This window comes from Sus scrofa, chromosome 6, assembly GCF_000003025.6.
Source record: "Sus scrofa isolate TJ Tabasco breed Duroc chromosome 6, Sscrofa11.1, whole genome shotgun sequence".
NCBI classification, from domain to species: Eukaryota; Metazoa; Chordata; class Mammalia; order Artiodactyla; family Suidae; genus Sus; species Sus scrofa.
Genome location: NC_010448.4, coordinates 298,014 through 324,470, shown reverse-complemented (window position 1 = coordinate 324,470; position 26,457 = coordinate 298,014). Strand labels below are relative to the sequence as shown.

General features: G+C 62.1%; 3 protein-coding genes across 28 annotated transcripts in view; 1 reads left to right on the top strand and 2 right to left on the bottom strand.

The window, feature by feature from the left end:
* On the bottom strand, positions 445 to 10,758 carry VPS9D1 (VPS9 domain containing 1). 19 transcript variants are annotated; one of them, XM_021097014.1, is made up of 16 exons: positions 10,582 to 10,737; positions 9,297 to 9,372; positions 7,955 to 8,047; positions 7,687 to 7,849; positions 5,420 to 5,612; positions 5,285 to 5,347; positions 4,833 to 4,885; positions 4,676 to 4,763; positions 4,486 to 4,571; positions 3,669 to 4,159; positions 2,753 to 2,882; positions 2,375 to 2,583; positions 2,051 to 2,135; positions 1,216 to 1,320; positions 995 to 1,080; positions 445 to 909 (listed from the first exon to the last, which is right to left on the bottom strand). In XM_021097014.1, the coding sequence occupies exons 1-16, from the start codon at positions 10,678 to 10,680 to the stop codon at positions 899 to 901; spliced, it is 2,031 nt and encodes a 676-aa protein (XP_020952673.1). In that variant the 5' UTR covers positions 10,681 to 10,737; the 3' UTR covers positions 445 to 898. The 19 variants fall into 19 exon arrangements, with proteins under 19 accessions (XP_020952673.1, XP_003355754.2, XP_020952675.1 ...); XM_003355706.4 differs by having other exon boundaries at positions 5,420 to 5,531; XM_021097016.1 differs by having other exon boundaries at positions 5,420 to 5,531; positions 7,955 to 8,044.
* ZNF276 (zinc finger protein 276) lies at positions 8,020 to 26,437 on the top strand. Of its 2 annotated transcripts, none has more exons than XM_013994367.2 (11): positions 8,020 to 8,157; positions 14,781 to 15,084; positions 15,527 to 15,570; positions 15,657 to 16,097; positions 16,818 to 16,896; positions 18,249 to 18,332; positions 22,317 to 22,427; positions 22,500 to 22,575; positions 22,661 to 22,778; positions 23,682 to 23,781; positions 23,848 to 26,437. In XM_013994367.2, exons 2-11 carry the CDS (start codon positions 14,801 to 14,803, stop codon positions 24,092 to 24,094), a joined length of 1,584 nt encoding a protein of 527 aa, XP_013849821.1. In that variant the 5' UTR covers positions 8,020 to 8,157; positions 14,781 to 14,800; the 3' UTR covers positions 24,095 to 26,437. The 2 variants fall into 2 exon arrangements, with proteins under 2 accessions (XP_013849821.1, XP_003355762.1); XM_003355714.4 differs by lacking the exon at positions 8,020 to 8,157 and adding an exon at positions 11,051 to 11,404.
* The window catches only part of FANCA (Fanconi anemia complementation group A), a 46,953-nt gene continuing 44,807 nt past the window's right edge, over positions 24,312 to 26,457 (bottom strand). For 6 of the 7 annotated variants that reach the window (XM_021096998.1, XM_013994301.2, XM_005653229.3 and 3 more), the window contains 6 exons: positions 25,766 to 25,828; positions 25,554 to 25,656; positions 25,175 to 25,250; positions 24,905 to 25,058; positions 24,713 to 24,805; positions 24,312 to 24,528 (listed from right to left, as the gene is read on the bottom strand). In XM_021096998.1, coding sequence (XP_020952657.1) covers positions 24,400 to 24,528; positions 24,713 to 24,805; positions 24,905 to 25,058; positions 25,175 to 25,250; positions 25,554 to 25,656; positions 25,766 to 25,828 — 618 coding nt within the window. In that variant the 3' untranslated portion in view covers positions 24,312 to 24,399. Of the gene's footprint in view, positions 24,529 to 24,603; positions 24,806 to 24,900; positions 25,059 to 25,174; positions 25,251 to 25,553; positions 25,657 to 25,765; positions 25,829 to 26,457 lie in introns of those variants that run through there. The other variant, XM_021097002.1, reaches the window with a different exon arrangement.

Here is a 26,457-nt window from a genome sequence, read left to right as displayed (position 1 = left end):
CACCGCGAGGTGTGGCCTGGAGAAGGCCCCAAGTGCCAAGGGCTGGGAACCACAGCAGAGAACACACAGTGGCCTCCAGCTGCTGCACATGCACCTCGTTTGCAGGGCCCACCCGCTGCTCCCACGACCCGTTCTGGTGCCGTGGCTGAGCGGCCCAACTCCCTCAGGGGCCCCCCTTCCATGGCTGGGGCCAGGCCACCTGCTTGCTGCTTTCCAGGGGCAGCGTGTGTGGTCCCCACCTGCGCCCAAAGCTGAGCCCCGAGCTTTCTGGGATGAGTGCTCTGGGCTCAGGTCCTGCCTGTCTGCCAGGCCCCACAGAGGGTGTCCTGTCAGGGGTACAGTTCCAGGGACCCCATCCTGGGCAGAGGGCTGGGGGCTCAGGCTCCCTGGTGATGGACCCCAGGCTTCTGCCAGCCAGGGGGAAGGGGAGCAGACGAGCCGAGCTGGTGAGTGACTTCTTTATTTGCCGCTGGATTGGCGGCTGCCCGGGACAGTCAGTGGGCGGGCCATGGGCTACAGGCAGGCGCTGACCCCACAAGGGGTGAGTCACCGTGGGGAATGGCCAGGGGTCTCAGGAGGTCTGGTGCCCACCACCAAGGGTGGGAGTGTGGCTCAGAGCCCCCAGGCCTGGCAGGCGCCCTGGGCACAGGCAGGCCTCTAGGACGGAGCAGAGTAGTCAGTGGCCAATAAATAAACAAACCGCAGTCTCCACCCCCCTGGGTCCCGGGCCTCGGAGGTGGTAACGGGCTCCCTTCTTGACTCAGATAAGACAGGCCTCCTCTGTCCTTGCGCTGAGCCGGGCGAGTGTGCAGGTCCCGAGAGAGTCCCGTCTCCCTGCCCGGGGCCTCTCCCGGCTTGGGGCAGTAAAGAGAAGGGCCTGGCTCCTGGCGCTGACCGCTCAGCTCCGTCCTGTCAGGAGTGGAGGGGCCTCCTTGAGCTCTGGGGCGGGGGCAAGAAGCCCACCGCAGCGGCCCCCACCCCGTCCTCTACTTGCCCAGGGCCCCCCGGGGCAGCAGCTCCAAGTAGCTCAGGGCGCTCTGCAGCGACGTCAGGCAGTAGCCCTCCTCGCCGATCAGGTACCTGCGTGCAGGCGGGGCTGTCACTGGAGGGGCTGCAAGGAGACCCTGCACCTGGAAACCCAGACACTGGGGCCCCCCGGGGGGTGGGGCAGCTGGGGAGGGGGCAGGGCAGGGGCTGCAGGCCGCGTGGACCCACCTCTCGTGGATGAACTCCTCCAGGGCTGCGCACTCCGACACCAGCTGGGGGAGGCCGCTTCTCAGCGCCACGAAGGACAGGATGGGCAGCAGGTCGTCGGCCCCGCTGTCGGGAGGCACGGCTGGCGCGGGCTCCAGGGGACAGTGGGGCTACCCCCTCCCCCCGCTCGGTCCCTGGAGCAGGCCTGGGCTGCCGGCCGTCCTCCCCGGCCCCTCCCGCCAGCCAGCCTTCGGGGGGCCTGCAGCCACATTCTCAGAGGCCAGATGGGGAAGGCGGCCGGGAGGGCCAGGCTGGGCCACGAGGCCCGACCGAGCCTGCAGCCAAGGCCCAGCACACGGGCCCTGGGGGTGGGGGCTCCCAGCTGACCTCATGCTCAGCTGACTCTCGCCTGCAGGCCTCTGGGAACAGGCAGGCACCACAGCCCACCCACCGGGCTGCCAGGACAGGTGCCTTCAGAGCGGCCCTGGTCTCTGGCACAGGGTGGCAGGAGGACCAGCCCCAGGTGGGTGCCATGGCCGGCGAAGGAGGCTGCTGGCCACAGGCAGGGCCTGGGTAGGGGGATTCCGGCTCCCTGGCGGCTGGGGCTCGGGGCTGGAACAGGTCTTCCCCGGGTCTGGGGGGCTCCCTAGGTGTGCACCTGAGGGGGGCACATGCTTCTGGGGTGAGGATCGGAAATCTCCCTGATGGGCGGGGGGCAGGAACATGCCGTCCGCGGGGCTGGGGCCCTGGGTCGGGGCTTGAAATGGACCGTGTGCTTCTGGCGGAGCAGGGCCGCACCTGCTGAAGGCGGCCCCATGTGCCCAGCGTCCCCCACAGGCCGGGCCCGGGGACTCACATGGCGGCTGTGCCGGGCTGGGGTGCAGCCTCCTGGGCCCGGCAGTTGTCCTCCGCACAGGCGCAGACGACCCGCAGGGCCCGCACTGTGGCACAGAAGCGAGGCTGCGGGGGAGCGGCCAGGACCCCGGCCCAGGACGCCCCAGGCGCTGGCCCTGCCCGTCAGCGCGGAGCTGGGCAGAGCCAGGGGGACCCCTCCTGCGGGTGCTGCTCACACCCCTACTCGACAGGAGGGTCTGCAGCTCACAGGGGAAGGTCACCCTCCGGGGGGACCCTGTCCCATCCGACCACGCTCCCCTTCCTTCCTCTCAAGCGGCCCCCTCACCGATGCACTCCAGCTTCTTCTGGGGGCAGGTCTCCAGAACCAGCAGCCCCAGCTCCTGGGCTGCGGCCCAGTAGGGGTAGGGGCCCGCTCCCACGGCCTCAGGGTCCCGCGGGAGGAGCTTGGTGGGGACACCGATGGCTGCAGGCGCTGCGTTCCTGTACAGCTCCATGCTCCTGCTCAGGGCAGCCTCCCGGAGGCGGTGGGCACTCCTGCAGCAGACAGAGGCCAGGCTCAGCGGCTCGGGGACCCTGCCTGGGAGGGGACGGAGGCAGGGCTGGGGAAAGCTGGCCGGCCCTGCACTCTGAGCAGCAGTGGGAAGCACGGAAGAACCTCAGGGTGGGATGCAGGCTGGCTGTGGGCCCTGGCGCGGTGCCGCACCTGTAGACGGCCAGCAGCAGGGGCCACAGGGGCGAGAAGAAGGACTCCTCAATGCAGGCCAGGCAGCGGTCCTTGGAGGCAGCTGTGTTCAGGCCTTCGAAAGCCAGGAGTGTCAGCGAGAGCAGCCTGTCTGCCGAGGAGAGCCGGCACAGCCGCACTGTGGGGACGGCTGGCAGCCACTAGAGGCCACCCCCCACCGCCAGCCTGGGAGGCCCAGGCAGGGCCTTCCCCCAACCTGCCCCTGCCCCCCCACCCCAGCCAGTCTCTGGGCAGCCACAGTCTGGCCGTGCCTCCCCTCCCCTTCAAACCCTAGATCGGGACGGGAAGTCTGGGCCCGGATCCCTGGGGGTCACAGGGTCACACCCCACCCCTCCAAGGGGTCGAGGAGACAAGCCTGGGAGGGAAGGCAGAAGACAGCTTCTTTCTGAAAAGGGTCTTGACCCCGAACTGTGGGAACCCAGAGGAACTTGAGAAGCATAGGTGAGGACGAGAAATCTGATGTCCAGGAGCTAAAGGGCCCCTTCCCCACCCCCGGGGGCGGGGGGACTCGCCCAGAGCTTGTCGAGCGCAGGCCCCTGGCTGCTGGGCCTCACGCCTCACCCTCAGGAACCCTGCTGGCCTGACCCCTCGGGATGGATGTAAGCCCCCTCCCCCGGGCCCCGAGGGAACCCGCTGTCCTCCAGGCAGGAAACAGGAGCCTCGTGCCACTCTGCTGCACTTGCTCTTTGCAATGACTCGGGTCTGACCCGAGTCAGCGAGGACCACCTGGTGGCCAGAGGCTCTGACGGCAGACCCTTCCCCAACAGAAGACTGATAGGGACCAGGCTGGTCTCTGCCTCGGCCCACCCCGGCCTGGGACCAGCTTTCCCGGGCACAGCTCCCACACTGCCCACGTGGCCTGTGCTGCGGACCTCACCGATGGCGTCGTGTATGTCCTGCACGACGCCCTTCAGCTGCTCCAGCAACGGCTCCTTCCTCCCCCCCGGGGTCTGCGGCTCAGGCCGCCCCCCAGGGCCCAGGCCCCTCCTCTCAGAAGTAGCCAAGAACTGTTCCAGGTCCTCAAAGGAGCTGTCCTTGCCTGGCAGGTGGGGTGAGGTATCTGCCAGCGGGGAGGGGGGCCCGGCAGGGCTGCTGTCCACCCCTCTGTGGGGGGCGCTGTCAGAGGGGCCCTCTGGGGGTGGGGGGACGGGGCTGGGCTCAGCGGGGGAGGGCATGCAGTAGAGGCTCTGTGAGGGCCGGAGCCGCCGGCTTCCGGGTGCCAGCAGCCCGTCGGCGTCGGGGGGCAGGGAACAGCAGCCCGGGGCAGAGGCAGTGGCCCCGGCGCCCCTGCTCACGATGGGGTACAGCGCCCGGTACACCGCACACTGGAGCTTCTTGAGGAGCTGCGAGATGGGGTGATCAGGAACGCTGCGAGCGGGGGAAGAGGCAGCGGGCCAGGGCAGCCCCCGCCAGGCAGCAGAGTCAGGGCCGGGGGCTGGCGAGGCCCTCACGCCCCCCGCCCCCCAACGTGGCCCTGCCAAGAGGGATGCCCAAGGAGTGACTGGGACTATTTTCTCGCCGGCGAATGCTGGAAATAAACCCTGTTTCTGAGAAGCCAGAAGGCCCGTGAGAGGCCGTCAGCGCAAAGGGGCCCCGAGGTAGCGGGCGGGCCGCGCAGAGAAGCCCCCCCACTCCTTTTCAATCTTTCCTCTGCCTTCAGCCGGCCATCAGGGAGGGGCTGCAGGCTCTAGTACCTGAGCAGGTGGGAGACCAGGCTGGTCACCAGGGACAGGTCCCCCGGGCTCTTCTTGAGCTTGGTCCTCCAGTGCTTCGGCCAGTCCTGAGCGGAGGAGACCGTGGGGGCGGGCACGCGGGAAGCCCCGCCTCCCTCGCGGGGCGGTGCCCTGCGGGGAGCCCCGCCCCCGCGCCTGCCCGCGGACTCACGTGATCTTGCTCGTACTCCAGGATGGCGGCGTAGAGGGCGCGCTGCTCCCGCTCCTCGGGGGTCAGGGCCACTTGACTGCAGAACCTCCTGCGGGGAAGGACAGGTCTGAGGGCCTCAGCGCGGGAGTCCCCCCAGCGGCCCCGGGAGCAGACGCACCTGTTGGCGGCCTCCTGGAGTCGCAGCCGGCGCTCCTCCATCTTCCTCTGCAGCTGGAGCCGCAGGGTCAAGGCCTTTTCTGATGCGGCGGCGTGCACTGACCCCGGGGGCGTCCCACTGCCCAGCTGGACTCCGGGTCCAGCGGGTGGGCGGGAGGAGGGCTAGGGCCGGAGGACCGGCCCACTCAGGGCGGGAGGGCAAGTCCTAGTGGACCTGAGGAGTGGAGGGGTCCGTGGTGCCAGGAGGAGCAGGGTGGTCTGTGCCAAGGCCGGCAGGTGGAAGGAGGCAGTGCTGGGCAGGAACCGTCCCTGACCACGTGCTTCTCGGAACCTGCAAGAACTCTGTTCCCAGACCCGGACCAGGGCACCTTCGCTGCCTGGCCTCCTCCTCCCTCAGCTGAAGGCCACATGGAATTTCTGCCTCTGGACAGCAAGGATGGACGGAAAGGATACGGTCTCCTCCCGGGCTTTAGCGATCACCAAGTTCTCCATCACCTGCCGCTGCAGAGACAGGGTCTGGAAGGGGAAGGAGCGATTAAGGCCTGCTCCCCCACCGCCACCACCCACCCAGACCCTGGCCTTGCTCACCAGGGATGTCTTCTGCATGGCCTGGCTGGGGTCCAGACGGGCCATCCGGGCCTCATAGGCAGCCTTCAGCTTCTGATTCTGCAGGGAGGCCTCCTCCAGGGGTGTCATCTCCCTGGAATGGTGACAAGCTGCTGTCCAGGCTCCAGGAAGCCCAGGAATGCTCTGGTCACCCGAGACCCTTCCTGAGCCTGCCCTGAGACCAGAAGGTGAGGAGGTGGTGATGGGGGCAGGAACTTAAAGGAGGGAGGAGGTCTGTGGTGGACAGGAGACTACGGGCTGGACATTTTTTTTTTTTTTGTGACTTTTTAGGGCCACACCTGTGGCATACGGAGGTTCCCAGGCTAGGGATCAAATCTGGAGCCACAGCTGCGACCTACACCACAGCTCTTGGCAATGCCGGATCCTTAACCCGCTGAGTGAGGCCAGGGATCAAACCTGCAACCTCATGGTTCCTAGTGGGATTCATTTCCACTGTGCCACGACGGGAACACCTCCTGGACTTCGTTCTCAAGAGGACCTGAACCCAGACCTTTAGGGGTAAATGAGTGACACGTGTTTGGTAACAGCATGAAACTCTTCGGCAGCACCATGGTGGCCAAACAGCTAGATTAGTTTGTAGCCCATGAAGGGGAGGTCGCATCGCCACGACAGCCCCCAACATCAAAACAGCGCATCTTCCTGCTTTCACAGGTGGGAGAAAGTGTGTTGTGGGGACACAGGGCTGTCCTGGGGTGGAAGTCTGGTGCCGCGTCCGGACCCAGAGCCGCATGTGCAGAGACGAGATATAGCATCGGCCCAAGCCCCATCCTCTTGCTAAACCTGCTGGGATTCTGGTATCTGTGTCTCAGTGTCTTTCATCAGTTCTAGAAAATTGCCTTTATCACCTGAAATAATGGTCTTCCTGCATTTTTTTTCTTTTCTTTTTTGGAATTCCAATAACCATTAGACCTTCTGTATCCTTTTCAAATTTTCTTTCTTTCTTTCTTTTTTTTTGGTGAGCCATTCCAGCTACCTTTTAATATCCAATTCTCTCTTCAGCTGTGTCTGGTCTGCTGTTACAACCCCTACCCTGACCCCCGGCCCCCACACCTGTGGCATGTGGAAGCTCCCAGGCCAGGGATCAAACCCACACCATAGCAACAATCCAAGCCACAGCAGTGACAATGCCAAATGTTTAACTCGCTGCCCCATAAAAGAACACCCTTTTGTTATAAACTTGTCCACTCCTCTTTGTGTCTTTGTGTGCATTTTCATAGGAGAACATAATGTGTTATTGTTTCTGACTTAGTTTTTAAAAATAGCTAGTATTTTTATTTCATATTTATTTGGTTCTTTATTTGACCCCTATTATAAATCAAGACAGGTTTTATAATTTCTTTCTTCCCTTTCCTTTTCTTTCTTTCTTTTTTTTTTTTCCTTTTGGGGCCACACCTGCGGCATGTGGAAATTCCCAGGCTAGGGTGTGAATCAGAGCTGCAGCTTCCGGCCTACACCACAGCCACAGCAACATGGGATCCAAGCTGCGTCTGCGAGCTACCCCACCGCTCACGGCAACGCCAGATACTTAACCCACTACATGAGGCCAGTACTCGAACCTGAGTCCTCACGGATACTGGTTGGATTCCTTACTGCTGAGCCATGACAGGAACTCCCAGATTGTGTAATTTCTCGTTCCCTGCAAGTATATTCTTTCTTCCTCTTTTTTTTTTTTTTTTACTTTTTTTTTTTTTATGGCTGCATATAGAAGTTCCCGGGTAGGGACTGAATTGGAGCTGCAGCTGTGGCCTGTGCCACAGCCACACCAGATCCAAGCAGCATCTGTGACCTATGCTGTGGCTTATGGCAATGCCAGATCCTTAACCCACTGAGTGAGGCCAGGGATCTAACCCACATCCTTATAGATACTGAGTTGGGTTCTTAACAGCAAGCACTCCGCCTGCAAGGATTTTCAAACCTGCTTTTTGTTTCTCTAATTGTAGGGAGCACAACTGTTCCATGACCTGTGTCACCTAAGTCTGTCTGAAGACTTGGCAGGTCTGATCCTGCCACTGCTCCTGCAGTCTCGGGATTCGCTGCCGGTTCCCTGTGACTGTGTACCGCTCGTCTGAGGAAGGTTGAAGGTGCTCTTCTCGTGAGACCACCTGCGCTTGTTTCTGCAGGGCACTGGGTTACCTCCGTCCTGGGACCCATCAGGGATCAAACCTGCGTCACAGCAGTGGCAGGGAGACCTTTAACCCGCTAAGCCACCAAAGAACTCCCCATCTTACTTCTTAGAGCTTTGCGACTCTACCACCTGAAGCTTCTGGAAGATTTCAGGAGGCAAAAATGGAGACAGCTTCCCCCCCTCGTCTGAGTACACCCGGCGGTGTCGGCTGGTAGGAGAGGGGACAGGGGCGGCCGCAGGCATGGAAGGCTTCAGGCGTGTTTTCCCTGTAAGACATACACAGCCAAGGGCCTGCACATGGGGCCCCACGTTCCCCAGTGGAGATGCAGAGTTGGGGGGTGCCCTGGGAAAGCTCTCTGCTGGACACCCACCAAGTTTGGCAGCTGTCGACTGGGCCCTCTCCAGACACTGCTCAGCCAGCTTCAGCATCTTCGATGTGTCTGGGGGCACAGGGTCCCCAGCTTCTGGGGAGCAAGACACAAGAAGGGGGGTCACCATTGCCTCTGTCCATAGCCACATTCTTGCTGAGATAAAACCAAGGCAAGCCCACCTCTTCCTAACTTCTGGCCCCAGGGTGAGTCCCCGCCTCCCCCGCCCCATCTGTGGCATGGGTTTACCTCCTGGCCCTGTGTGTGGCTGTCCTGTCCCCTCGCCTGGACCATCAGAGCCTCTTCTCTATCTAACTCCTCACCGATGGCTTCACTTGTACTTACAGCCCCTCCTCCCCGGAGCCCGCCGTCAGCGTGGCTATTTCAGAGGCGGTTTCATCACCCACCTCCCGCCCCTGACTATGTGCAAGCCCACCCTGGTGCACAGGGGGCTCCTGTTCTGCACTCCCTCCTCTGGGCACTGCTACCATCAGCAGACTCACACTGTAGGAGCTGCTGCCGGACACTCTGCCCTAGACCCACCAGCCCCAGCGCCTGGCCCACCTCCCACCCCCTGCACAGCCAGCCCCTCTTGCAGCCACTTGGGTCGTGCTGAAACCGCCCTCACCCACCCCCGGCACGCCCTTCTCTGAGGCCCTCTCTCCTCAGGACCCCCCCTTGGGGCTCCCCCACCCTGCCGTCATCTTCCCAGTCCTCCTGGGCAGCTCCCACTCAGAGACTCCCACCCCTGCCGGGGCTGCTGGGCGCCTGGAGTGGAAGCTGCGCACGCCGGCCCCCGCCCGCCCCCAGCAGCCCCCTGCCCTGAGGAAGTGTGATGACGCCCATCTCGAAAGGACATTCCCCAAGCCCTTCCCTGCTTCCACGTCCAGACAGACCCACCACTGCTGTCCTCATGGTGGGAGCTTCCTGGGGACTCTGCTGCCAGGCTGGCCTTGCCCCGCAAAGCCTCCATGAGCCTCCCTCACGCCAGAACAACCCCAGGTCCACGCAAGGCGCTGCTTGCCCCAGCTGCACCTTCCTCTCTCCAGCCTGGCACCCCCCCACCCCAGGGCCTCTGCTCAGACGCTGCCCCACCCCAGCCTCTGTGCAGCTCACTCCCTTCTGGACTGGGGTTCCGCATCCAGTCTTGCTTCCACCCCAGCCCATCTCCATCCTCTTAGTCACACTCAGGCTTCCTGAGCGCTCAGCCACCCAGCCTCGGCCAGTGACCAGGCAGGTAGGACACAGGACACGCCGTGGTGAGCCACAGACCCTGGGGCCCATCAAAGGCTAAGCCGTCCACCGTGTCCCTGGCCCAGGAGGAGCTGCAAGGTGGGCACTATACCTTTGGTGGCTTCCACTTCTTCCAGCAGCACCTGGGCGATATAGTGGACGCTCCTCAGGTATTCGGTATATGCCTCCTGTGCCCGGTGAAGGGAAGTGGCAGGGGTCAGGCCAGTGGAGGCAAAGAATTCCATCGTGCCTGCCCGGTGCCCTTGTGGAAACACAGGGAGAAGGGTGCCTGCCCTGGCTTCACGTGCTCAGCTGGCTGGCTGGTAACTGCTCACCCTGAGGCACAGAGTCCCCTCTTCTCGGGAGGTGACGCTGGCATCACTCCGTCATCTCCCACACAGGAAGGAACTCAGGCTCTCATTCAGTGGCCAGAGGAGGCAGTCTTGGCAGCTGCTGCATTTTTCACTCTGTGCCACAAGTTTTTTTCCTGTGCAGTTCAGGGGCCATTCATTCAGTGGGCTTAACAAAAATATTTCCTGGGAGGTGAATCAGGGAGTGATACTGCAAATCTCAATCATTTTCTGGCTTAGGTTCTGGGAAATCCCTTTTCTGAGCTCCAGAATAAGTACTTCCTGGGCATCCAGGGGTCTGGCACTTTCAAGTTCAGGGCTTCCTGACAGCTCACGCATGTAGAGCCAGAGCAGGGTGCTTTGTTTTGTTTTGTTGCATCCCGGTTCTTAAATTACCCACCTTTAGGTCTGCACCTTAGATATCAGGGTAACACGGATTGCTGGAAGGATTTCTGACTTGCGGGGACACTTGATGCCCTAGCATCCCAACTTACGGACAGCAGCGAATGGAAGCCGGTCCCAGGTACCCGCGGCCTCCTTCCCTCCTTGGGACGCCTGCTGTGGCTCGGCTGGCTGGCCCAGACGGTCGCCGCCTTTCGGATTAACACCTGTTCTTGGGGACCAGCCACACCCCTCCCCCGCTGGCATTTTCTTTCGAACAAGCCCTGAAGGCGACTGCAACGCCGCAGTTAACCTCTTTTGGATTCCGTCCCCTTTGGGAACCTGACTGATCTGCAAGGTCCGCCCCCAACAAACGCATATACGGGACTGCCTGCCAGAACACTCTGGCGGGGGCTGCCTCACCAACCCTCCTGGGTCCCCTTCACAAATGAAAGCGCTTCAGCTCCAATTCCCCCCTCGCCCAGCTGCCGGGAAAACAGGCCCGGAGCCGGCGGGAGCTGTCCAAGGTCACGGCCGAAGCCGAGCCGGCAACCCTGAGCCGCCGGAAGGGGCCTGGGGGCGCCCACCCCGCGGCCCCGCCCTCGCCCACGCCCACCGGGCCGGGGCGGGTCGGCGACCGCCCCCACCCCGCCCCACCCGCCTCACCCGGGGCCGGTTGCCGGTGTCCAGCTCGATGGCCCCGTTGGCCAGCTTCATGGCGCACTGCAGGGGCTTCACCGCGCCGTCCCCGGCCGCAGCGGCCATGGCGCCGGCGGGAGAGGCGGCGGCTGCGGCCGCGGCCGAGGGGCGGGGCCGGGGGCCCGGGGCCCGGAACGCCAGACGCGCGGGCGCAGGCTCCGCCCGAGCCCCGGACCGCCGGAAGAAGCGGCACCGTCGCGGGCGCACTTCCGGCGGCCCCGCCCGCGGCGCGCTGCGAGGTCGGCTCCTGGGGCCGAAGGGGAGGAGGCGCGGGCGGCGGAGCTCTCAGAGAGCTTCGCGCCGTCGCCGAGGGCGTCTGAGTGCCCCCGGCCGGCGGAGACGGGCTCGCCGCGCAGGCCCCGCCCCTTGGCCGCCGCGCTCGGCCCGGCCCCGCTGTCCTCCCCCCGCCCCTCCCGCGTCGCCCCGCCCCTTCCAGGGAGCCGGGCGCTGGGGAACGGAAACAGGCGAGCACCGTCCAGCGGGGCGGACGGGAGGCTCCGGGCCGAGCCACCCCGAGCCCTGCCTCGCAAACAGGCCGGCTGAGCGAGCGGGCCCGAGCGCCGGGGCCGGGCCCCAGCAGCCATGAAACGGGACCGGCTCGGCCGCTTCCTGTCGTCCGGGCAGCGCGGGAGCACCGGCGGCAGCAGCTATGGCGGTGGCCGGGCCCGGGGCCGCCCCGCCCGCAGCGGGCCGACCGTGGCCGAGGCGGCGGCTTTGGTGGCGGCGCGGCTGAGCTGGGGCCCCGCGCGGGCCTGCGCGGACGCGGGCGAGGACGGCGCCGACGAGGCAGGTGGGTCCTGCCTGCCGGGCTTGAGGGGCGGTGGGGCCTCAGCGCCCCCCCCCCCCCGCCCCGGCCCAGGGTGTCCCCGCTCCTCAGAGAGCGGGCGGGGCCCCCCCTGCCGAGGCGTGGGGGCGGCCTCCCCGGCGGACGCGGTAGCCTCCGCGGGGAGAAGTTTCGCAAGACAGCTGACCCTCGGCGCCGACTCTGGGCGCGCTGAGTAATTGGTGCTCGAAGGAGCCGTCGGGCAGGTCCGAGTTTCACTCCTGGTTTGCCCCGTGCTGTGCAGCCTTGAGAAAATTGCTTCATCTGTAGGGGCCTCAGCTTCCTCTTCATCGAAGCAGAACTAAGAGTGCCGGGTTCCCTGCCTGGCAGGTGGTACGGGCGTTAAAATGTACTTGGCCTGCGTGTGGTACTTTTGCCCCTGGAGAAGGGCTTTTGCTGCGCGCATTTAATCCTCCCGGGGGGCAGGTGGCATCGCCTGCACTCGCAGACAGGACACCTGGGGAAGCAGAGCTGCACGGGCGTCCTCACGTCTGGTCGCAGGAGGGTCGTGTGAGGAGGGAGAAGTTTTCAGCTTAGTTTATGAAGTTCCGTAACCATGGAGGCATTTATTTACTCAAGAAATATGTACTTATTTTTTGTAAAAAAATGTTGAGGTCTAATTGCCATAAAACATGGTAGTGGTTGCAGGTGTACAATGTAATTGATGTTGTATTTGTGCATGTGGTGAAATGACCATAATGTGTCTAGTTAACACCCATCACCACGTGTGATTCCAAGTTTGTTTTCTTCTGATGAGAACTTTTAGAATCTGCTTTTTTTTCTTTTGTTTTTTAGGGCGTCACCTGTGGCGTATGGAAGTTCCCAGGCTAGGGGTCCACTTGGAGTGTGCTGCCGACCTGCATCACAGCCAAAGCAAGACGGGATCTGAGTCTGGTCTGCGACCTACGCTGCAGCTCATGGCAACACCGCATCCTTAACCCACTGAGCAAGGCCAGGAATTGAACCCGAGTCCTCGTGGATGCTAGTTAGGCTCGCTTCCTCTGAGCGCCAACGGGAACTCCTTTTAACTTTTTGAGGAGTCTCCCTACTGCTTTCCATAGTGGTTATACTGGTTTAGCTGCCCACCAGCGGAGCGTGGGGCTCCCTTTTCTCCACGTTCTCACCTGCATGTTGCTACCTTCTGATGGCCCTTCTGACGGGTGTGACGTGGTAGCTGATGGCGGTTTTGGTTTGCATTTCCTTGACGATTAGGGATGTTGAGCATCTTTTCATATGTCTGCCTTCTTTGGAAGAGTGTATATTCAGATACTCTGCTCGTTTTTAAATTAGATGCTTTGTGTTTTGCTGTTGAGTCCTGGGAGTTCTTCACCTGGGCTGGATATTAACCCTCATCAGGTGTACGACTGGTCAGTAGTCTCTCCTGTTCGGTGGGTTGCCCTTCAGTTTGGGGATGCTTTTCTGTGCTGTGCCGCGGCGGCCCCATTGGTTTCTTCTTGCCTGTGGTGTCAGTTCAAAAAATCACCCCGTGACGGATGTCAAGAGTTGCCCTGTTATTTTCTTCTGGGGGTTTAGGGTTTCCTGTATCTCACGTCCTTCATCCCCCTTGAGTTGCAGTGTGGTGGTAGAGTGGTCTGGCTGCACTTTCTGCACGCAGCTGTCCAGCGTTCCCAGCATCACTTACTAAAGAGACTAGTCTTTCCCCGTTGAATGTTGTTGGCGCCTTTATCATAAATCAATTGACTATATATATATACATGAATTTATTTATTTATGTATTTATTTTTAATATATTTTTAAATTTTCCCACTGTACAGCAAGGGGGTCAGGTTATCTTTACATGTATACATTACAATTACATTTTTTCCCCCACATGAATTTATTTTTTAACTGTTTTTTTTTTTGCCTGTGGCCATGGCATGCACAAGTTCCCAGGCCAGGGAGTGACAGTGCCAGATCCTTCACCCACTAGGGCACCAGGGAAGTACTCCATGAATTTGTTTCTGGGCCTTCTGTTCGGTTTCGTTAGTCTGAGTGTTTTTTGCCAGTCCCGTGCTGCTTTGATGACTGGAGGTTTATGAGATAGTTTATAGTTGAAACCAGGAAATGTGGTATTTCTGGCTCCTTTCTCTGGAAGGAAGAACTAGAAAGATCTTCTAGGTCTGGTTGCCTCTGTTTTTCTTGCACAGGATTGCTCTGGCTTTTCGGGGTCTTTTCTTGTTCTATGTACGTGTGAAGATTGTTCTGTTTCTGTGAAAAATACCACTAGGGTTTTGGTAGGATTGCATTCCACTTGTAGGTGGATTCGTAGGCTGTGGAACATCTGTCCGTTGTTCATCTCGTCAGCGTCCTACAGTTTCGGGTACAGATCTTCACCTCTTTGGTTAAACTTATTTCCAGACGCTTTATTCCTTTCTGTGGCCAGCCCATGGCACGTGGAGTTCCTGGATCCCTAACCCACTGTGCTAGGCCAGGGATCGAACCTGGATCCTGGGGCTGCGGAGACACTGCCAATCCCATTGTGCCACAGCAGGAACTCCAGTGATTTATTCTTTGTGTTCTCTTGATTTATGATAGTTTGTTATTAGTGTATGAGAAATCAGCTGACTTTTTTGTGTATTGGTTTTACATCCTACAGCTTTCCTGAATTAGTTTAACAGTTTTTTGGTGGCGTCTTCTATACATAATGTTATCTGCAAAGAGAGATAGTTTTACTTCTTTATGATTTGGGTGACTTTTTTCTTTTTCTTTCTCTTTTTCTTTCTCTTTTTCTTTCTTTTTTTTTTTTTTTTTTGCGATTTCTTTGGCCACTCCTGCGGCATATGGAGGTTCCCAGGCTAGGGGTCGAATCGGAGCCGTAGCCACCAGCCTCCACCAGAGCCACAGCAACGCAGGATCTGAGCTGTGTCTGCAGCTGACACCACAGCTCACAGCAGTGCCAGGTCCTTAACTCACTGAGCGAGGCCAGAGCTCGAACCTGCATCCTCGTGGAAGCCGGTAGAGTTCATTTCCACTGAGCTCCGACGGGAACTCCTGGCCTGTAGTTGTCTTTTCTTGTGGTTTCTTTGCTTGTCTGGCTTTGTTATAGCAGGGTAATACCGGCCTTGTCTTGGAGTGTTTAGAATGCACCGGAAGGTTTTCTGGACCTAAAGGCCCTCCCTGGCCATGTCTCCCAAAGGATGTATATTTAGCTGGGAGCTCGGAAGCGGTCTGCCTCTGGCCCAGACATGGACCAGAAACTTGTGTTTAAGGGGCATGGAGGCCCCACTCCAGGAGCTGAGTGGCTGGAGGAGCCTGGGCCTCACCTGCCCTGGGAGCCGCGTTCTGCCTGCTCTGGGCAGCAGGCAGCCTCCCCGCTGACTTCATGTTTCCTGTGCTTGCCCAGGAACAGCCCGGGCCCTGGCCATGGGCCACTGTCGCCTCTGCCACGGGAAGTTCTCCTCCCGGAGTCTGCGCAGCATCTCCGGCAGGGCACCTGGGGAGAGCTCCGAGAGACCACCCCCCGGGGAGCGTGTTTTCGTCAGGGACTTCCAGCGTCTGCTGGGGGTGGCTGTCCTCCAGGACCCAGCTCTGTCTCAGTTTGTCTGCAAGAACTGCCTCGCCCAGTTCTACCAGTGCCACGGGCTTCTCACGTGCTTTCTGCAGAGAGTCAACGTCTCCCCGACGGGCCATCGGAAGCCTGGCGCAAAGTAGGCACCCCCTCGTTTTCTTTTTTTCGTTGTTGTTGTTGTTGTTGTTGCTATTTCTTTGGGCCGCTCCCGCGGCATATGGAGGTTCCCAGGCCAGGGGTCCAATCGGAGCTGTAGCCACCGGCCTACGCCAGAGCCACCGCAACACGGGATCCGAGCCGCGTCTGCAACCTACACCACAGCTCACAGCAACGCCGGATCCTTAACCCACTGAGCAAGGGCAGGGACCGAACCCGAAACCTCATGGTTCCTAGTCGGATTCGTTAACCACTGCGCCACGACGGGAACTCCCCCTCGTTTTCTTGGGGTGTGTAGGAGACCCCAGGCATGGGGCTGCGTGGGGACGGCGTGGACGTGGAGCGGCGGCCCGGGCAGCGCGCTTTGTGCCCGGGTCTTGCTTGCCCCGGCCCCGCTCACGGCGAGCCCTGTTGCTCCTTGGCAGGGTCGGTGTCCAGCCGTTGCCAGGCGAGGAGGGAGCCTGTGTGGGTAAGTGCGCCCCGGGCGGGGGCGGGGGCGCTGGGGGTGCTGTGTGCTGACCAGCCACCTGCTGGCGTCTCTGTGCCTCTCCCCAGTGGACCTGATCACTTCGAGCGCCCAGGGCCTGCGTGGCCTGGTGGGGTGGGTGCACGGACACGCGGCCAGCTGCGGGGCCCTGCCCAGCCTGCAGAGCACGCTGCCCTCCGAGTACTGTGGCGTCGTCCAGGCCGTGTGGGGCTGCGGCCAGGGCCACGGCTACACCATGGACGCCGGCTCCCGCTGCGGGGCCCTCTTGCTGGACGGCGCTTTGGGAGTCAAGTGGACGTGGGACAAGGAGAAGGCCCCGTGGCTCAGCCAGCACCGGGGGGCCAGCCCCACGGGCGCCGCCCCTCAGAGCTCCCAGGGCAGAGTGACGGCGGCTGGGACCGAGATGCCGCCCACCACGGACACAGCCCGGCCTCCTTCAGACGGCGACCCTGTGGGGCCTGGCCCGGGCCCCCCGCCTGAGCCGAGCCTCCCCCCAAGTGGGGCCCCAGGTAGGAGGCGCCTCTGGGCTGTCAGGCCGGAGCCCCTGTCCTGGGACGCTGCGTGCCCGTCGAGGCATTGGTTGTGGTGTCGTGTGCGGAGGGGCTGGGGTGTGACGGGGACAGCCTCAGCGCCTCTCCCGGCATCTGACGGAGGGAGCGGCCCCCGTTCCAGCGCTTCCTGTGCAGTCGAGTGTGTCTGTGCCCGGCTTTCCTCTCCGCCTGCCGGCGCCTGAGCTGGGGGGTGGCCTGGGGGCTTGCGGTGCCTCTGAGGCTGTCTTGAGCCAGCGCAGGGGGTTCCCTGGGCCTCAGCCGCTGCCTCTCACTGGCTGTGGGGCACACAGGGCCCTGGGGGGGGCCCGATCCCAAGGCAGGGGTGGGGCGCAGCTGCTCGTGGCCGTTCTGTTAGGAGGGCCAGGCGGGCGTCTTGCAGGCACGTCCGGGTGCTGGGCTGCTCCCCTGTGCCCCGTCCTCAGGGGCGCTTTCAGGAAGTGCGGCTGCCGATGGCTCAGAGACCGTGACGTTGATGCTGGCGGGGAGAGGGGACTTGTGCGGTGGCTTCGCGGAGCTGTTGGGGTTGTTAGACGGGGTGCACTTTGATAACAGCCATGTTTGGAACGTCCCCAAAGGACTGGCTGTGAACGCTGGGCGGGGGGGCGGCAGGCGAGTGGGCTGGCGGCTGGCGGCTGCTCGTGGAGACAGGTGACTGCAGCCTTGTTCTCTGTTTCTCAGGGCACTTGGGTGAGAAGCAGGTTCCGTCTCCAACCTCGGATGATCGGGTAAAAGACGAGTTCAGTGACCTTTCTGAGGGGTGAGAGAAGAGTGGGTTTACACAGCCTAACATTCCTCCTCGGAACCAGACTCCACCACCCCAGGGTGGCCCTGGGGTCCTGGCCGGCCCTCTCCCTTTCTGTGGGGAGGAGAGGCGTGGCGGGGCTGCATCCAGGCTTCTCGTTCCTACCTGGGGGCTTCCTGTATCCCAGGGGCCCTCAGACCGGCTGGGACTGCGGGCGGTGTGGGCACAGCCAGCGTGGCGCGGAGGTCCTCTGACCAGGCCTTTGCTGCTGCTGGCGTGTCTCCTTCTCCAAAGCCTGAGGTTCGCGGCCAGTGCAGATGTTGCGAGAACAGAGGAAGCCAGCCTCTGGCCCTTTACCACGATGTGGGGGTGTCGGGGGAGAGGCCGCACAGGAGGGTGAACCTTCCCGGGCGGGGCAGCTGTCTGCCCCTGGCCGCCCCCCCCTGGACGAGAGCCGCAGGCAGCCCCCGCCGTGCGGCTGTGGCCATCCTTCCTGCCCACAAGCAGGGCAGCATGAGTTTTGGTGCCATCGACCAGGATGCTGGAGGAACCCGTGTGTGTGTGTGTGTGCTGTGCACCTGTGCGTGTGTGCTAGGAACTCCTCGGGGTCAGGTGTGGCCGTGGCCGTCCCGCAGGCCACTGCCCCCTCGGGCCTTCCTCTGGGTGGAGTGTGGCCGCCTGGCCCTGTCTGTCCACAGAGCCTGTGTGCTGACCGTGCGTCAGGTGACAGAGGGACAGGTCTTGTTCGGGCCCTTGTGACCTTTGAAATGGCTGAGGCTGGCCTGCCGTCTGGGCAGGGCTCAGTTAGGAGGCTAAGCTGACACGCTGTTGTTTGGTTTTTGGTTTTTGTCTTTTTAGGGCCGCTCCTGCGGCATATGGAGGTTCCCACACGAGGGGTCCCATCGGAGCTGCAGCTGCAGGCCTACACCACAGCCACAGCAACTCAGGATCCGAGCCGTGTCTGCGACCTACCCCACAGCTCACGGCAACGCCGGATCCTTAACCCACGGAGCGAGGCCGGGGATCGAACCTGTGGGTTGGTTTCTGCTGAGCCACGATGGGAACTCCTGAGTTGACATGCTAAAAGTCAAAGCTCACATCCTGAGAAGCCCACCTCTTGTGAGGGTCTTCACAGCCTGCCTGGGGCCCCCGAAGAGAGGTTCTTCCTGCCCCCAGGTCCCGTGTGTGAGAAGAGTGGCTGACGGGACCGTCAGGCTGTGAGTCGCCTGCATAGTCCTTTCTGGTAGGAGATGGGATCAGGAGACGCGCGTCCTGGGACGTGGGGACCACGTGGTGCCTTCAGACAGGAAGTCACTGGGCCTGTCGCCTCTCCCCGGGCTCTGCTAAAGGGTCTGTCTTCCTCCTAGAGGCTTCCTGAGCGAAGACGACGACGACAGGAAGCAGAACACCCACTCCTCGGACGAGTCCTTTGAGCCGCTCCCAGAAAAGAGGTCAGGGGGGCAGTCCTGCAGCAGCCACGTGGGCGGGGGGGGCGAGTCCAGCTGTGACCTAGACGGAGCCCTGCCCTCCCCCTGCCGCCACGCTCAGCACACCCTGTGCTTCCCCGGGGGCCGGACCTGCCCAGCCCGGCACCTTGCGGCTCCTGAGTGGCCCGGGAGGCCCCTCCCAGTTTAGCACCAGGACGCGGCCCAGCCTCACCCTGGGAGGCAGGAGCCTGTGGGTGCGGCCAGCCGCAAGGCCCCAGTGTCTGCTCTGTCTCCACCTCGGAGACGCGGCAACCCAGCTCTGCAGTGGCTTCGTTTCTGGGCCACCTCTCTGTCGAGTCTCCCTCCCCCCAGGGCTGTGTTTTCTGTTAGAAACGGGGTCCTGCTGCGGAGGCTGCTCTCCACGTGTGTCACTGCTCCCCGACCCCGCCCCGGGCCCAGGGACACGGAGAAGACCTCCCGTTAGGCCTGCCCAACTCGGGCACTGGACACGGGACAAAACGCGGGGGCACCATTACTCAGGGAAGCGCAAAACAAATTGAGAATCAAGCATGGCTTCCTTTTTTCCTTGATGTTCTGATGGGTTTGGGTCTAGAAACAGGAGAGGAGAAGGCACAGGAGCTCAAAGTCAGAGGCCTGGCTGAGTCAGGGTCTCGGAGGGGACAGCAGGCTGGCTGGGCCACAGGGAGGTGTGGGTGGACCCCGCCCCCAGAGCCCCCATGCCACGTGGGGGAGACCAGGCTCCTTCCAGGCACAGCCTTTTTAGGGTGCAGCCCAGGGCTGGGCGGGGGCTCCACTCCCCCCTTGAACTCTACAAATCCACGTCTGTGTCCTGCTGCCCAGCAGGTCTGGGGCCATTGATGGGGTGAGGGGACAGATAGGATCAGGAGGGGGGAGGGTCTGCTCCGAGGTGGCCCTGGGAGGACTCTGGGAGCACACGTGGTCACGAGCTGGAGGACGGGCACACCCAGGTCTGTGCCCTGAGGCCTGCATCCCAGCTGGCCTCCTAGGACGGGGCCTGGGCAGCCCTCGTCCGAGTGACCTTGTCCTTGCAGACGTGCCCCTCGGGGCCCTCAGCCAGGTGAGCCAGGAGGTGACAGCGGGAGCAGAGGCCCGGAGGCAGCGAGTCAGGTGCTGGGGGCGGTCCTCCTACACCCGGCAAAACCGTGGGCCCGGGACACCTGGGATCTCGAGGGAGCCCTGGTCAGAGCCGGGCTCCAACAGCGTCGGGCCGCGGGAGAGGGCGAGGCGGCGGCGGGTGGGGCCCTGGCAGGTCGCGGGGAGCGGTAGAGAGGACAGGGTGCAGCCTGCAGGCCTTGGAGAGGTTCTTGGTAAGAGACTGTTTGCAGAGGACACCTGCTCTTCGTCTGTTTTTACTGAGGTGGACCGTTTCACTGTTGGAGAGGGTGCGTCCCCTGGTCTCTAAGCTCTTCCATGGTGGTGTGCAACCGCCACCACTGTTTCAAAGCTTTGCAGCCTCAACAGAAACTGTCCTCGGGGAAGTGCCGGCATCCCTCCCCTGCCCCAGGCCTGGCAGCTGTAATCTAGGCACCCCTTCCAGGGCCTTCCGATCAGCAGGTTTACACACTTGTCCTCTGGCTGCTGGCTTCTTCACTTGGTGCGGTGGTGCAGCAGGTGTCGGAATCCTTTTCCTTCCTACCACTGACTATCACTGTTGAGTGGATGAGCCAGTCTGCAGACCCATCCATCTCTCGTTGGGGTTGTGGACACTTTCCCGGCAGTTGTGAATGATGCTCTGAGGGCTGGTGTAGCACGGACCTGTCCCGGTTCTTTGGGTCCTTTTGGGTTCTTCTTCCAGCACTTCTTTAACTTGCTGAGACACGTCTGCTGTGGGCTTCTGAAGTGGCTGCACCCTTTCGTTCCTACCACCATGTACAAGGCGCAAGCTTCTCCGCACCCTCACCACCACCCGGTCCTTCCTGCTCTTCCGACAGCCGTCCTCGGGCCTGAGGGGTGGATCTCCGTGGCTCTGTGCCTTGCAGTTCCCCGTAACTGGTGGCGTGGAGCATCTTTTCACAGGCTTTTATCTTCTCTGGAGAAATGGCTCTTCGTGTCCTTTGGCCATGTTTTAATTGTTTGTCTTTTGGCTCTTAAGTTGTGTGAAATATTTTCTCCCTTACCCTTTGGTCTCTCCTGGCGGTGCCCTTTGTTGTGCAGAAGAAGTTAATTTTGAAGTCTGGCTTACCTGTTCTTGCTTTCGCTGCCTGTGCTCTTGGTCTCATGTTGGAGAATTCATTGCCAAGTCGAAGCTCATGAAGATCTACCTCTAAGAATTTTTATGGTTTTAGCTCTTGCATTCATGCCTTTGATGCATCTGAGTTAATTTCTCTATGGGGTGTGAGGCAGGGGTCAGCTCCACGCAGATGGGTGTGTCCCAGCACCTCTTGGTGAAGAGACTGCTTTCCACACGGAATGGTCGAGGCGCCCTGGTTCAGAGTCGGCTGACTGTACTATAAGGTTTTGTTTCTGGTCTGTCAGTGATTCAGTTGGTCTGTGTGTCTGTCTTTGTGCCACTGCCACACTGTTTTGATTGTTGTAGCTTCCTAGTAAACTTTGGAATCCTCCAGCCTCATTGTCTTTCAAAACCATGTGGCTATTCGGTGTCCCTTGAAGTGCTGTGTGAATTTCAGGATTTTAAAAAGATTTTCTGTGAAAACATCATTAGGATTTAACAGGGATTGAGTGCAGCAGCTGCTTAGGGGGACTGTTGCCAACGTTCTCAGTCTGCGAACCTGGGATGTGGCATGTCTTTCTACAGAGTTGGCTCTCCTTCAGTTTTCTGCAGTGTTTCGCACTTGCAGTGGGCAAGTCCTCCGCTTTCTTGGTTAAGTTTATTTCTAACTCTTTTTATTCTTTTTTTTTTTTTTGTCTTTTGTCTTTTGTTGTTGTTGCTATTTCTTGGGCCGCTCCCGCGGCATATGGAGGTTCCCAGGCGAGGGGTCGAATCGGAGCTGTAGCCACCGGCCTACACCAGAGCCACAGCAACACGGGATCCGAGCCGCGTCTGCAACCTACACCACAGTTCACGGCAACGCTGGATCGTTAACCCACTGAGCAAGGGCAGGGACCGAACCCGCAACCTCATGGTTCCTAGTCGGATTCGTTAACCACTGCGCCACGACAGGAACTCCTAACTCTTTTATTCTTTTTGCTGCTATTGAAAACGAATTGTTTTCTTCGTTTCCTTTTCGAGCTGTTCATAGCTAATGCATAGAAACGGAACTGCTTTTCTGTGCTGATGGACCCTGAAGCTTTGCCGGCTGCCTTTTTCTGTGTGGGTTCTTTAGGGTTTTCTGCACATGAGATCGTGACATCTGTGAAGAGAGGCGATTTTCCTTCCTGTCTAATTTAGACGTCTTTTATTTCTTTTTTTGGCGTAACTGCTCTGGCAGGACGTCCAGTACCATGTCGGATAGCAGTGGTGAAAGTGGGCACCTTTGTCTGGTCCCTGGTCTCCACAGGCAGCTTCCAGCCTTTCACCGTCAAGCACCATGTCCGCGGTGGGCTTGTCATTGCAGCCCCAGTTGTCTGATTTCCTGAATGCTTGGGTCCGGAGGGAGCTGTGCCTGTCCCTTGACCTCTCAGAAGGACACTGCAGGGCGGGGGAGCTGTGCCCGGCTCAGCCCCACGTTTCTGGAGTCCAGGCCTCCAGCCCGGGGTGGCGGCCGTGGGCCCCAGCTCTCTGGGCAGGTTCTGGCGTGCTTGGTGCTGATCTTTTTCTAGCTTAGTGGCTGTGGCGGTGGAGGGAGCCCAGCGCCCTGAGCGCCCCTCCTGTGTCCAGTTCGGCCTGCGGCCCTGTGCTCCGCCTCCCCGGAGTCGCGGCTGTGGGGGCAGAGGGACCGCTTGAGGGTGGGCCAGTCCGCAGCCCCGGAGGCCTGAGGCCACTTCTCCTGGTTGAGGGAAAACCGGCGGCGCACGTGCCCTGCAGATCAGAAACCCCCGGACTCAGGTTGTGTCTTGCCGCCCCAGGGGCTCTGGTAGAAAGACTGAAAGCAGAGAAGCCAAGAAGCTGGACGAGCCAAAACTTCGAAAGAAACCCGGGCCCAAGCCGGGCTGGAAGAGCAAGCCTCGCTGTGAGAGGTGAGGGGCCGGGCGGGGCGGGGGCAGCGCTGCCCGTCGGGGCTGCGGCGCCACACGTGCTCTGTGTCGCAGGGAGGAGCTGCCCACCATCTACAAGTGCCCCCACCAGGGCTGCACGGCCGTGTACCGCGGCGCCGACGGCATGAAGGTGAGGGGCGCTGCCGGGGGGCGGGGCGGGGCGGGGCCTCGGGGGGGCGGAGTCCGGGCCGCGCGCTCAGGCCCCGCCCCCGCAGAAGCACGTGAAGGAGCATCACGAGGAGGTGCGGGAGCGGCCCTGCCCGCACCCCGGCTGCAACAAGGTGTTCATGATCGACCGCTACCTGCAGCGCCACGTGAAGCTCATCCACACAGGTGCGCCCCGCCCGCGGCCGGGGAGCGGGCCCCAGACCCGGAGGTGCCCGGGGGCCTCCCGGTCGTTCCTTTGACGGAGCGAGACCGTGCCTCACCCGGCGCCGCCGTAGGCCCTGGGAAGCTAAAAGCGGTGGAGGTAGTGGCCCTGACGCGACTGCCGTCGGCCGGGAGGGTCCCCCACCCCCTGCCACAGGACCCACGGCAGGGGGGCCCCGCGGGAGCCCGTCCACGCCTCTCCTGAGCCCCCTTCGGGTCCATTTGTGACATGTGTTCCTCCCTGAACAGTGGCTCTTGTTTTTGAACTTCGTGGAAATGAGTCACTTCAGTCCCAAGTTGGTTTTACGGGGAGGCCCCGGGCTTGTCTTCTAAGCGTGCATCTCGGTGCAGACGCAGCGGGCGTGACCGCGAGCACTGGTTTTAAGCCCAGAAGCGCGTGGACGGTGGCTCGTTGGGGAGGGGCGTGCCTGTGAGGCTGTGTCGGTGTGTGTTGGTGAGCAGGTGGCACGCGTGGTGACACTGGGCAGGACGTGCGTGGCCTTTGCCCCAGGGCACGTCCAGGGGTGATGGGGGAGCCAGGGCTTTGGTGTTTGTCTGAGGGTGCAGGGCACTGACTCCCCAGCGGCCCCCGCCCCGTGGCGGCCGGGCAGAGGAGCTCGGCCGTTAGCAGGTGTACTCGGCCCGACGTGGCTCCCTCGGAGGGTCTGTGCCTAAGGCACGAGCAGGTAGGCTCCAGGGCAAAGGGACAGAACAGCGGGCAGGGAGACCCAGCCGGTTTGGACTCAAAACACGGGACTGTGAGGAGGAGGCCGGGACCTGTGGTCCGTGCCCGTGGGCACACAGGCCCCGGCACTCAGTGGGGAGGCGCTGGCAGGTGCCCGCGCCGATGCCAGCTCTGGTCCGCAGAGGTGCGGAACTACATCTGCGATGAGTGTGGACAGACCTTTAAGCAGCGGAAGCACCTCCTGGTCCATCAGATGCGCCACTCGGGAGCCAAGCCTCTGCAGTAAGTTGGGGGGCGCCCCTCCGGCCACGGTGTGCCCGCCCTCGCTCACCCACCCCCGTCCCCCAGGTGTGAAGTCTGTGGGTTCCAGTGCCGGCAGCGGGCATCGCTGAAATACCACATGACCAAGCACAAGGCCGAGACCGAGCTGGACTTCGCCTGTGACCAGTGCGGCCGGCGGTTTGAGAAGGCCCACAACCTCAACGTCCACATGTCCATGGTGCACCCGCTGACGCAGAGCCAGGACAAGGCCGCGGCCCTGGAGCCCCTGCCGGGGGCCGAGGGGCGTCCGGCCGTGAAGCCCGAGCCCACCTGAGGGCACGCCAGCCCGGACGGAGCTCAGCAGGTGCGAGAGGGGGTCCGGCCCCGACGGCACGGCTTTGCTCTCCCAAGAGCCCCACCCGTGGGTCGGGTGGCCGCGGCTCCGTGCATGGCCCGTGTGGCCATCTGGCTCTGGGCCCAGCAGTTCACTTTCCTGTCCACACTGAGTGCCTCGAGGCCGGCGCAGATTTTAAATAATTGATTCCGCTTCCTCACTAAAGCAACTGAGTTTGTAATCCACTTTCCAGGGCGACCAGAGCTCTGTTACACTTGTAATAAATTATTTACAGAGGAGCAGGGCTATACCCCGTGCAGGTCCGGTCCAAAGAGACAGGGCTCCTGGCGGAGGTCAGGGTCGAGCCCGGCTGGCTGCCTGCGCAGGAGGGCCGCCCTCACTTCTGGGTCACAGGCTCCAGGAGCGGCCAGCAGCTGCAAGAAAGCACACATGCCGAGCTGAGTGCTGCTCCGCAGACCCCTGCTAGACAGCGAGGGCCGGGCGCCACGTGCTGGATCCCGAACGGTCACTGTCCCTGAGGTGAGAGCATCAGCGAGCTCCCCCCTCGACAGCGACGTGCAGGGAGAGGCAGACGCCAGGCCAGCGTCCAGGCGTTACCTCGGTCACACACGCGAAGCTCCTTGCCGGGCAGCGAGGTATCAGTTGCAACAGAAACAGACGAGCTTTTGTGATCAGGCTGACAGGGTCGCCCTAGAAAGAAGACGGAGAGCCTGGCTCAGGGGGGCCGCGGCAGCTCGCTGGGCCGGGGGGCAGGGGGGGGGACTTGTCCAGGCCTGGCCCTGCACCTACCTGGCCCCGGAGCTCCCCGCTGTGGGCCCGCGTCGAGACGGCACTCGTCCCGCCGTCCATGAAGAGGCGCACAAGCTGCAGGTACATGTCGACAGCCACGTGCAGGAAGGCCTCCTGCTGGAGGGGGGCGTCTTCCTCAAAGGAGGAGAGAAGGCTGAGGGCAGGGACAAGGGGTCAGAGAAGGCTGAGGGCAGAGTCACCCCAGACCTCACGGGGGCCAGGTGGGCAGCAGCGGCGGCAGCCCCCGCTCGGACCCCTCGGGCCCGTTACCTGTAGAAGGCGACCGGCAGCAGCCTCAGCAGGTGGTCGGGGGCCAGGCGGAGGAGCGTGTGGCCCAGGCCGGCTCCTGCAGCGGGGGGGGGCCGTCAGCGCGCGGGCACTGCCCCGCGGGGTCAGGGTCCTCAGGCTGGGGGTGGGGCCTGGGCAGGGGCACTGGGAGCCTCCCTGCGGCCACTCGGCCAGGCCGTTGCTGAAGTGAGTGTGTCTTTGCAAGAAGATAAACTTGCAAAGACGAGTTTTTAAAGTGCGGCCCCAGAAGGGCTCGTGCCTCCCTGCGGGAAACTTGTTTCTGGAGAGAAGGACTGAGAGGGAACCAGCGTCTGGCGTCCCGGCCCAGACCCCAGCTGTCCAGTGTCTGGGGACCTCTTACCGGCCTCTGTCAGCTGGAAGAGCGGCAGCCAGGAGACCCTCCTCCTCTGCAGGCAGCCCAGGATCTCAGTGCAGACGGCCAGAGCCTCCGGGGAGCCGGCTGCCTGCGGCCCGCGGAGGAGAGGATAGTGGCCCAAAGGTGACCAGTGGGCAAGGGGGGTCCACCGGGCCTCCTCCGAGCCCCGGGTCGTGGGGGGGAGGCGGCTGACTTACGTGTGGGGTCACGTGTGAGGCGAGCAAGCCCATCAAGGAAAAGAAGAACAGGAAGAGCAGCAGCTGCAGGTGGAGACAAGGACGCTCTCAAGGTCGGACCCCGCACAGGGAGCGCCAGCCGGCATGCCCAGGCTTCGCTTAGACATCGCTGCAGTGGGTCCTCGCAGAAAAGCGCCCCGTTGCTTTCCGAGAGCACTGCGCTGGGCCGGCCTCTCCCGGCCCCGAGGACAGAGTGCGCCGGGCACCGTGCCCTGAGCCACCACGACCGTCCACCAAAACCACCCGAAGATGCCCGGACACAGACACTTCCTCGTCAATCCCCAAGACCCGGCGGTCGGTCTAGCTGCCAGGCAGGCCTGAACGACCTGAGCCGATGGGGGCCACGGCTGGGGGAGAGGGGCCACGGGCGGGGACACAGCGTTGGGGGGGGTGCGGTGGGGCCTGGCCCCAGGGCTCGCAGAGGGGACACCAGCCTGCCGTCTGGGCAGCCGTGCGTCCACCCCCTCTCCAGGCCAGAAGGGTGTCGGTGGACAGCGGGGCCGTGGGGAGGACACGCGGGCCACAGCACCGCATGGCGAATGAGAAAGAAAGGCCCTTTTACCGCAGACCTGAGCTTCCCAACCTGTAAACCCAGTACATTCTGCTTCGAAATAAAGTTTCAAGGTCTCCACACTTGGCTTTGTCTTGAGAAG

What these genes read in the sequence shown, in the direction of transcription:
- VPS9D1 (XM_021097007.1), bottom strand. Translation starts at nt 10,680, where the DNA reads ATGGCCGCTGCGGCCGGGGACGGCGCGGTGAAGCCCCTGCAGTGCGCC. An exon ending in GAGTCGCAAAGCTCTAAGAA is followed by an intron (nt 5,613 to 7,686) that starts GTAAGATGGGGA and finishes TTCTGGTCTCAG; the next exon opens with GGCAGGCTCAGGAAGGGTCT. An exon ending in GAAGAAGCTGGAGTGCATCG is followed by an intron (nt 2,136 to 2,374) that starts GTGAGGGGGCCG and finishes TCTGTGCCACAG; the next exon opens with TGCGGGCCCTGCGGGTCGTC.
- ZNF276 (XM_003355714.4), top strand. Translation starts at nt 11,197, where the DNA reads ATGAAACGGGACCGGCTCGGCCGCTTCCTGTCGTCCGGGCAGCGCGGG. An exon ending in AGCAAGCCTCGCTGTGAGAG is followed by an intron (nt 22,428 to 22,499) that starts GTGAGGGGCCGG and finishes TCTGTGTCGCAG; the next exon opens with GGAGGAGCTGCCCACCATCT. An exon ending in CGTGAAGCTCATCCACACAG is followed by an intron (nt 22,779 to 23,681) that starts GTGCGCCCCGCC and finishes TCTGGTCCGCAG; the next exon opens with AGGTGCGGAACTACATCTGC.